Source organism: Prosopis cineraria, unplaced genomic scaffold (assembly GCF_029017545.1).
Source record: "Prosopis cineraria cultivar Desert tree isolate PC_DT_omini unplaced genomic scaffold, ASM2901754v1 PC7, whole genome shotgun sequence".
In the NCBI taxonomy this organism is placed as follows: Eukaryota; Viridiplantae; Streptophyta; class Magnoliopsida; order Fabales; family Fabaceae; genus Prosopis; species Prosopis cineraria.
The window spans coordinates 10,460,100-10,470,618 of record NW_026555338.1 but is presented as its reverse complement, the minus strand read 5'-3'; the positions used below and the strand labels follow the sequence as shown (position 1 = coordinate 10,470,618).

General features: G+C 31.0%; 1 protein-coding gene across 3 annotated transcripts; it reads left to right on the top strand.

The window, feature by feature from the left end:
• The first annotated feature begins 1,848 nt into the window (after positions 1–1,848).
• On the top strand, positions 1,849–6,069 carry LOC129315195 (uncharacterized). Of its 3 annotated transcripts, XM_054958766.1 has the most exons (6): positions 1,849–1,964; positions 3,516–3,575; positions 3,824–3,904; positions 4,057–4,248; positions 4,323–4,427; positions 5,159–6,069. In XM_054958766.1, the coding sequence occupies exons 4-6, from the start codon at positions 4,065–4,067 to the stop codon at positions 5,845–5,847; spliced, it is 978 nt and encodes a 325-aa protein (XP_054814741.1). In that variant the 5' UTR covers positions 1,849–1,964; positions 3,516–3,575; positions 3,824–3,904; positions 4,057–4,064; the 3' UTR covers positions 5,848–6,069. The 3 variants fall into 3 exon arrangements, with proteins under 3 accessions (XP_054814741.1, XP_054814740.1, XP_054814739.1); XM_054958765.1 differs by lacking the exon at positions 3,824–3,904; XM_054958764.1 differs by lacking the exon at positions 3,824–3,904 and having other exon boundaries at positions 3,516–3,583.
• Positions 6,070–10,519: the final 4,450 nt, after the last annotated feature.

Sequence of the window (10,519 nt, the reverse complement as noted above, 5' to 3'; positions counted from 1 at the left end):
TAAGCTTCATTGTTTATAAATTATCTTCTTTTTAACCATTACTTATTTCTTGCATTGACGTCTAACTATTGAAATTTATTATTTTTGTCTTTGAGTGCACAAGACATAAAATTATTGTTACCTTAGCTTGAGTTTTGAAAATTCAATACATCTCAAGGTCGTTATATCCTGAAAAAAAAAAATGTTTTCAACCAATTTGCCCCCGGACATTGGAATAAGGGACAAATTGAAGCTAAAGAAAAATGCTGCTTTCGTGCTTAAGATATTATGCACAACTTTCCTCTTCATTTTTATTTTTCATGCTTCAAGGAGTAATTTATGACAACAAAAATATTGACAATAAGATGGTGCCAAATATTTTTTTTTAAGACCGCAAAAAAAAATAAAAGGGACAAGACACACATGGAAATGGCTGGAAAAAAGTGAAAACAACACCATATGTGAGGATCATGTGGCATAAGGCCATGCTTCGGGCCCACATGGATGTCAAGGAAATGATTTATTGTCGAATTAGAGTGAAAATCCCAAGGGATAGAGATTATAATAAAGAGTTTTAGTTCTTTTATAGTACAAAAAATAAATTTAACAGTAAATGTATGAACAGTAAATGGTGAATTCTTTTCAATTAAATTGTTGGATACATAATTGTTTAAATTTAAACTTGTAATAAGTAACGAAAGCTCATACTATTCATACTAACATTAATTGGTAATAGTTTAGATTTTATTTTACTGTGTTTTTATAACTTTAATATGAAAATAATACAAAGTAAAAAGATATCATATAATCAAGTTTTAAAATAATGTTTCACCCTGGAAAAATAAAAATTCAAAATTCAAAATCTAGGCTGTTTAAATTAAAAATAAGGAACTATAGAGTACTACATAAAAATGGGTGCTTCCCCCCTTTTCATTACTGTTGTTAATTAAAAATTTAAAATTTATTAAAAATATGATTATAGAGTTATAATACCGAGTTCAAGTAATAAAGGTGATCTAGCCAAAAAAAAAAAAAAAACAACAAAGTAATGAAGCTGAAAGATGAGTTAATAAAGAAAAGAAGAAAGTGATTGGTTTCCGGCTCAAACATTTCTAAGGTATCAATAAACAATTGTAGCAAAATTTAACCATAGTCATGAATCATAGATTTTATATATATATATATATATATGTATGTATGTATGTATGTATGTATGTATGTATGTATGTATGTCTGTATGTATATATTACGATTTTAAAAAGCATCTACATATTTATGTTTCAATTTCAAATAAAATTTCAAAATTATAAAATTGGAAAAAAATTATATTCCCTACAAAGAAGTATAAGACAATTTTTAATGAGATTAAATGTTTAAAAATATAAGATATTTTTAATTTTTCAATACTCTCTTAATATCATAATACTCCTAAAAGAAATGTCTTGGTAGTTAATTCATACTTCTTAAAAGATGTTAGTTGAAATTTTATTTTTTAAAAAAATTTACATTTTTTAATTATACATTTATTTAATATCTTATATAAATAACTTAATAATAATAATAATAATAATAATAATTAAAATTTTAATATATTATTTAAAAAATAATAAATACATTAGAATTATAGTTAAAAAATAATAATAAAAGTTACCGAATATTTTAGAATAAAACTTCTAAAATTACACTACTTTGTGGGCGAGGAGGTAATTAATGAGTTATAAAAGGGAGAGTATAAATAACTCCATCACTTCGGATTGAGCATGGCCCACTTTCTGCCTTTCTGGCGTTTCTCGGTTCTTCCGCGTAATATTTGGCTTCTTTTATTTATTTATTTATTGATTTTTTATTATAATTTTGTTTTTCTTCCACTTTTCTTTTCTCCGCCGAGTGGTGCTTAGTGCTCACTCTTGCCTGTTGCCACTCTCATCTGCGGAGCGCCGTGTCGTCGACCAGGGCAATGATACTCCTCCTTCGCCTTTCTTCAGGTTCTCTCTTGGTCTCTCGCTTTTCAAAGCCATTTCCAGTCAAAACGTTGTTGATTAGACACTTTCTGTTGGTATTATCTTGAATGTGGAAAATGTCTTCAAGGGACAGTAATACCTGCTAACATCGGAAGGGAGTGCATATTGAAACTAACCGTTTTTTCGTAGTTCGAATTCTAAGTGCTGTTGAAGTTTTGAGAAAGTATGGCCAAAGCACGGTTAGATTAGGACAAAATTGAGGCTTAATAGATTGAGGATGGGAGGAATTGCTGGTAATAAGCGAAGGAATAAGGAAACTAGGAGAGTCCGATGCTTGTTTGTCTGACTTTGGGGAGATTTTGTGGGGTATTGGTTTTATTGTGTTTTCTTATTTCATTATGGAGTCCTTTTCTTCCGGAACTAAGCCTTCAATGTTACGGACTAGACTTATATGCTTATGTCAATGCTAGCTGGTGAGGGACGTCAGCCTGGAGAACCAATTCAGATCATGGAGTGACTGATACTTTGTGTATGTGTGTGTTTGCCTGACCGTTTTAAACTTTTGTTTTGGTTTTTAGCCATTAAATGTTTTCTGGTTCGGATATGTTTTGGAATTGTAAAATCCAATGATTTATAATGTTATCCTGAGCTTTCTTTTGTGGTATCAAAGTAGTTAGCTTCTGAATGAACCCAAATGGCAATAAATTTGGTGAAAAACTAAATTTAAAAAATTATGAAATAGAATGTTACTGATAAGCATATTTCCTTATTATATATATTTTTAACAACATGACAAGTGCATAGTTTAATCAGCGAATCATACAATTGCTGTAAAAATCATACACTTGTTGTGTTATTCAGATAACAGCATATTTTCATCTTTTGATTAGAGAACCTGACAATCAGGGTATAAGGAAATGCAGCTAAGTTTTTATCCTTAAGTAAAACCCTCGGGAAAAAGAAAAATTATGTTTTATAACTGTGTGCTGGTGAAGTTCCTTGTATTTGATCCTTATATGCTTCAGTTTCTTTTTATTTGACAGCTGACACCACACATAATGGTTATTCCCTCCAGTCTTTAACACAAGTTACCTTTTAGAAATTTTGCTTGGTCCTTAATACAAGACACTTATAAAATTTAGTGAATCATTTATGAATTATTTCCAAAAATGCCTAAATATCTAATCGGTTCATTTGGGGTGGCATCTTTGACTGTAAGCTTCAAAGGTATAAGTTAATAGTTTTTATTAGGAGTAATTTGAGAGTGATAGTAATTTTTCGAGAAATCAACACTCTTAACTAGTTTAAATTTCTCAACTGCGTGATTCAGTTAAAAGTTTCTCATAAATAGGACTAGAGGGAGTATATGTTATCTACATTAGTATGATCTATAGCTATATGTCTTATCAATTACTTGACTATTTGATAGCTCCATGAAATTCTTAACTTTTTTGGGCTAAGGCTTCTTGTTGTTTTGGGCATGATTACCTTGTAATGGCTGATATGTTAAGTAGCTACAGTTGCATTTGACTTCATTTTCAAATCACATGGCTTTGGTTTGATTAAATTTTTCAGTGATTATCAAGGATCTGCTAACTCATGAACAAGTTCGGGAAGTTGGAATTTTCATTTAATGTAAGTAGGTAAGCTTTCTTATTGGAAATTTAGACATTATACTTTAAATTATACCAATTTCTAGACCGACAGTAACTTTATGTATGCATTGGTACCCTATATATTTAGCTTTTAGTTGTATATATGGTGATTATGCCTGATTTTTAATTCAATAAACAATTTGTGGCTGTATGCTAGTATTGTTTTTTCAAAATTGAATTTAATAAAATTACTGATTCTGTTTTAATTTTAAATTCAATTTCCTTTAGCAGCAAAAGCTTCTCAATTGCACAGTGTTCGTCTTATTTGCTAGTGTAATGTTGGGGTTATTTGCCTTTTCCATTTATAAGGTTCCTTCCTTCACCCAGCCGAATATCTGTTAGCGTATTGCATATTAGTCTGTTATGGATGTAGCAACTCAGCAAAAAGTTTTAATTTTTGCTTTCTTTCTTTCTTTCTTTTTTTATTTTGGGATATTAAACATTTTACTTCATTCTTTTAGCTTCTAAGATGAAGTCACAAGGCAATGGGATGTCTAGAGTTCAAAGGACAAATTATTCTCAAGGGGAAAGGCCTAATTGGTTTCTTATTAGTGTTGGTGCTTTGTTGAGTACCTTATCAATTCGTCTTGGTTTCAAGTGGAAGCAGTCACTCAACTCAAAAAGGGCTGATAATTCTCCAAAATTTCAGAAAGGTTCAGAAATTCAATGGTGTAGATGTCTTCTTTGTACGTAGCAAGATTCTAACATCATTTGTTTTCATCTTCAGGAAATGCAAAACCTTTTAACACAAGAAATTCTGGAGATTGCTGTTGTCAGTCTGATGGATATTTTCTAAAACAAGATAGTCATGGTTGCTTCAGTTGCATTTCAGGTTTAAATTTGTTCCTTTGATCATATTTGGTTCCTGATAGTTAATGACCAGCTGTTGTAGCATGTTTATAGCTGACTTTTCTTGTGCTTCTCTTTCCCCTATTGAAAACTTGTATATTATTTAGTAGCAGAGTTGTTTTCGAATATCTTGGGTCATAAATTGTTTTGTTGCAGACTAATACATTATTAGAATTTGTCTTTAAGTAAAACCTATGGGAGAGATTCGTTTTTAGAATCGAATGTTCCTATGCTAAATAACATTCCTGGAAATGCAATATCCAGGAACATTACATGTCCATGTTTGGTTCATGACAAATATATGTGGAATATTTGTTATATCTATGTGCTTCAGAGGTCATGATATCTTTCCAATGAGGATCTACGACAAAAAAACTGTTGCTCATTTTTGAAGCAAACCTGGTGACACAAATGGAGACCTCTTGATTAGGTTCTAATCATGTAATTTTCAATTATGTGAAATACGTATATTTCTTGGTGTGGGTTGAAATACTCCATCTGTAAATCATCACTCAGGAAAATAAGACATCGGTGCCTAATGATTGTAGTTTGTAAATATGATTTGCAGACTCAGGGCAACCTAATTCTTTATACGTCTTTTACCCTTGACTAACATTCTTTTAGATAGGACAGCTTCCACCCATAAACATGTAATCAGGTTGATCTGTTAGGAGTTGCATCATACATAACTTGTGCGTTTGATTTCTTAAATAGGAAATGGACGTCCAGTGGAGCTCAAGGGCCAGATGTTGAGTGAATCTGATGGGATACTTCCTTTGGTGGCTGTGTCTAATGCTGAATTTAGCAAGGATAATGATGTTATTTGGTCATCATCTCTTGATGGTCTTGAATTGCCTTCAAGGCCATTCCACCATTCAAACTGCTCAGACTCGCCGTGTGTGTCAGAATCAGGCTCCGACTTCTATAATAAGCGCGAAGTCATACATAAGCTGCGGCAACAATTGAAGAGGAGGGATGATATGATTCTAGAGATGCAAGATCAGTTGGCTGAATTGCAAAGCTCGCTTGATGCTCAACAGCAACTTTCTTCTCATTTACAATCAAAGCTTGAGGCCGTAAATAGGGAATTGTTCGACTCAGAGAGAGAGATCCGAAGGCTGAGAAAAGCTATTGCAGATCACTGTGTTGGACACGTTTCCATATCCTTGTACGGAAACGGTGATACGAAAGAGCATCCGAATTGGGAGAGCCCTGAGAAAGCAATGGATGTTGATAATGAGAAAAGAGCTGAGATGCTAAAAAAGCAAGTGGAAGAGTTGAAAGAGGTAATTCAAGGAAAAGAGTACTTGGTTCAGAGTTACAAGGAGCAGAAAAAGGAACTCTCTTTGAAGATCATGGAATTGCAGCAGAGATTGGATTCTCAGCTGCCACATATATTGTAGGGAAACTGTCAGTGAATCCTTTGCTTTTTATATTTTAGCCTCTTTTAGGTTACAAATTGTCGTGGAGGCTCATCTTTCTCATCTTCTAGTTTCTCAATGTGAATACTAATTAGCTTAGGCTTTGATTGTTGGGTTGTGTATTCCTTTTTGCTGGTTCTACTTTTATTGGATGTTTCACAAGGTATATGTAGTGCAGAGAATTGTCTCTCTTTTTCTCTTTTCCTTCTGAGGTTTTAGATGGTTTAAATCAAATTTTAATGGATTGTTTTTAATATGTTAATTGGGACGTGAAAATTAAAAAAAATGATAAATTTAGACGGGTGAAACTTAAAGTAAGTAATTATCTAGTGACAAAATATGAGAGGAATAAAGAGAAGCCGGATTTGAAGTTGCGTATTTCATTTGTGCTATCCCATCTTGAGAATGCAAAGCAGTCCAGGGTTACTGTAGCCAAGTCGTTAAAATTATAATTAATAATAACAATAATTAATGTTCTAGAAAATACTAATTCAGTCACTAGTGGTATTTTAAACACTAAATTTGATGGAATTAACATTTGCAGAACTAAAGGTTGCACACCGTACTAACTGAAGTTGGGGGGGTCGAAATCAACTATGCTAATGTAATTCATCTTTTAATATTCTTTGATTAAAAAAAAAGTCAATCTGACATCAAAACTTGTTTGGATAATATGATTAAAAAGATAAAAAGTCATTTTTTTTTAAAGTATTTACTTAAAGATACTTGATATCAAAAACTTTTTTATATCATTTTCTATTTACATTTTAAAAAATCTAACCGCGCATGTCTTACTATCAATGCGACAAACGTTCATTTAAGTTAATAGATCTCAGGTGGACATACACATGGCATTTAAAATTGAAAAGATTAAGGATTACTTTTATTTTTAAAGTATTCAGCACACTTGATATCTTGAATTTGATTTTGAATTATTTTTTCTTTTATATATTTAAAATTCCATCCATTTTTGCCTTGCCATTAACTGCCCATTAAATAATTTTTTGACTAAAAATATACACTTGGCAGCCCGTCCACGTAAGCAAATAACTCAGTTTTTTTTTTAAATTATTCTCTCTCCCCCTAAACAAATCCTTCACCTCCTCCGCTTCCTTCGAGTTTGATCCCTTTGTCACCTTCACAAAGCTGCCACTGCCATTGCCAGGCTACCATGGACTTCTGTAACCTTCTTGACATAGCTTCTCAGATCTCCTTCAATAGCAGCGGGATAACAAGGGAGAAGGTCACGATTCTTCGAAGAGGCGATTCGCTTGATTCGAAAATCATGTTTGACATGTGGGATTGATGAAAGAAGGTAACGAGTGATCGATCGAAGGATGTGAGTGTGGAGATTAGGAGAAGAAGAAACGAAGACAATGGCGGTGGCAGCTTTATGAAGGAGACAAAGGGATCGAAGGGAGCGAAGGCGGTGTAGTATCTGTTTTGGGTAGTACTGGGGTAAACAGGTTGCGGGACAGCCGCGGGTTAGCCCGTGCAGGCTGGCAGTTTTGCAAGCTGAGTTGGGACAACCCCTCAAATAAAACGGATTAAAAAATTTAATACAACTCATTTTTTAGCGGGCTAATCAACCCGCGGGTTAGCCCACAAAAAATTATCAAAATTTTTTAATAATTTAAATTTTATACAATATAAATATATATATTTATTTCATATTTTAAAAAAAATTAAAAATTAAAAAACTTGTAAATAAGTAAAAAAAATATAGAATACAACCAAACAAATTCATTTTGCTAGATTTTCATTATTAATTATTTTCTCACCTAGGTGTGCTATCTTTGTCACTAATAAAGAAAATTTGAATATAAACTCATATTATTTTTCTTAATGAATTCATATTTATAATTTCAATCAATAGAATTTATGAGACTAATAAATAATATATATTCAAAATATTTTTATAAAAATTAATAAATCATCTTCATAAATTATAACAAAAATTTTATTTGCAAATTGTAAAAAGGATTTACACTATATTTCAAATGTAAAGAACATATTTGAAAGTTATAAATTATATATTTAAGAGATATTATCATTATTGTAGATTTATAAAAAGATATAATGTAATTAAAAAATAAAAATTATTTTTTAAAAAATATTGCTAGCTCTCGGACCAGCCCGTTTAGCACTCGGGCTAGCTCGTTTTAACCAGCTATTTTTGCGGGTTGGGCTAACCTAGCCCGTTTTAAAAAACGAGCCAATTTCTTCAATCTAACCCGTCAAATTGTGTGGGTTAAACGGGCTAACCCATGGGCTCAACCTGTTTTCTCGACTCTAGTTTTGGGGATAGAGTTTTTTTTTTTAAAAAGAAAAATATGAGTCAGTTGCTGAGGTGGATGAACTGAGTGACACGCATGCTGCTGTAGTCAAATTCTTTAACTAATGAGTTAAAAAGAGAAAGAATAGCAAAGAGGTCTTAAGATTATCAATTAATTTAAATTAAGTGTCAAGTATTAAATTTTAAAAATTTACAAATTTGATTCTCAATTTTATAATTTTGATGTGATAAATTTATAACTTGTGTTTCAAATTTTAATGAGAAAAATAAATTTATTTATTTTTTCAACTATGTTAAAATTTTAGAAACAAGTTGTAAATTCATCACAACATAATACAAAATTATAAATTCTTGAAGTTTGACAGTTGAAATCCTGTTTGACTTAATTGATTCACTTGGGACTTATCTGTCATTCTCCCTTAAAAAGAAGGTAGAAATTCCAAAATCAAGTTTAAGATAATAAATGTCCTTGAACAAATATTTTGAGTTCAAAAAGGACTAAATGTGAGCACAAATGGCATTCTGAGGCAATCAAGTGGTAGTACATGTGGCAACCAAGTCCTCCATGATATAGCATGTCATCTAATCACCCAAAGTAATGTCATTCAAGTGGAGGAAAGATCAAAAGATCACGTAAAGATATTCATCTTTAAGAGGTTAAAATGTATATTGAGAGTTTAAATTACTATGTTGACCTAATATATAAGTACATACTCCTTTGAGATAATTGAGCCATAATTTTGCACATTTCAGCCCAAATGCATGTTCAAATGTGCCACAGGAATTTTGAATTCATGAGAATAGTACATAGAAGAAGAGTCTTAATGGGCTTAAATCTTAATGAAGACTTACATTGACTTACGAAAGACATTATTGAAGACTAATTCAATTAGAGTCCATTTATATTAATTGTTGGGCTTCAGTTGTTCTAATTTTTAGTGTATTTTTGCACTTATATTTCATCTTCTTTTTTTTTTAAGTTTTTGCTCACCGGCATCTATAGCCTGTTCTGTTTTTTTTTTTTTTGCTTAAATTATCCATTAGGAAATTTATAACCAACATTACCTTTTCAGGTTGTATCCTTTTATCATATTCTTTTATTATATTCTTCATTATTTATCATATTCATATTTCTCATTTGCTTCTCCTTTCTATCAAATATCATTCATTCATTCTTCCGTCTATTCATATCTTTTCCATCCATCGTCTTTTATTAAAAAAAAAAAATCAAATTCATTCGATTTGCTACTGATTTTTGGATCTCTTCTCTTTACAAGTTTATATGAAATAAAAGGCAATGTGCTTTAAAGAGATGAGTGAGCAATGTTACCAAAAAAAAATGGTGCAAAAAAGGTGCACACAATTTCAAAAAAAAAAAGTTGAAATAAAGATGTAAAAAAAAAAAAAAGACACAAAAACGTGAAAAAAAGTTGAAAAAGAATGGAGGTTCAATCTGACAGGGGCCATTATTGGTATAGCATATTAGATTTGGTAAAATCTTATCTATACACTCTAATCTTGAAAGTTTCAAATTTGTTTTATCTCGTGATTTTCACAAATCTAATTCTCTTTAACCTTATCTGAGTCTTTGCACACAAATTCGTATTTTTTTAAGTATCTCTCTATCTACCTTATATTATCTCATTCCACCTTATCTCATCTTGCTGTGTCTTATCTCATTTTTTATATTTTCTTTGTAACTTAATGTTAGTTTCACCATAATTATTATCTCACAATCATTTCTCATTTAAAACTTTACAAAATTAAATTTGAGTGAAGAATTGTTAACTACACATTAAAAGAGTGATAAATACATATGACATTATATTGAGTGAAACACGTGAACAAATGTGCAAGTTCCATTTTTCTTTTACTGTTTAGCTACACTAATCTTATATGACTCTTAGGGGGATACTCTTCCCAAGAACCTATAGATTTGATCATTATTATGTTGAGAGTATCCATAAAAAGATTACTCAACTTGAAAGAGAACTTTTTTTTTGGACCAACATCTTGAAAGATAACTTAGAAAAATAAAAGTCACACATCTCTTCAAGTTAGTGAACTTAGAGAACTAAAAATCGTATCTCAGTAGCCTATAATGGGTTTTTAGGCTCAAGTTATCCATTAGGTTTTCAAATTAGAGTTTTTAAAGAGCCTTAATATGATTAACATTCCTAGTTAAAGTTGAAGTCTTTTCTTATAAATACCTCATTTTGTACCTATTGAATTCGAAGAAGACTTGAATTGATTAATATAGTTTTGAATTTTATTCAAACTTGTGAGGTGATTTTTTATTAGTGTTGGTCACTATGAGAAAACATATCATGAAATTTCAAATCATGAACTAACGTTCAA

Bases quoted from the DNA above. Each gene is read 5' to 3' on its own strand.
- LOC129315195 (XM_054958765.1), top strand. From the start codon at position 4,065: ATGAAGTCACAAGGCAATGGGATGTCTAGAGTTCAAAGGACAAATTAT. The intron at 4,249-4,322 runs GTTCAGAAATTC...TTTCATCTTCAG, and splicing joins TTCTCCAAAATTTCAGAAAG to GAAATGCAAAACCTTTTAAC. The intron at 4,428-5,158 runs GTTTAAATTTGT...TTTCTTAAATAG, and splicing joins TTGCTTCAGTTGCATTTCAG to GAAATGGACGTCCAGTGGAG.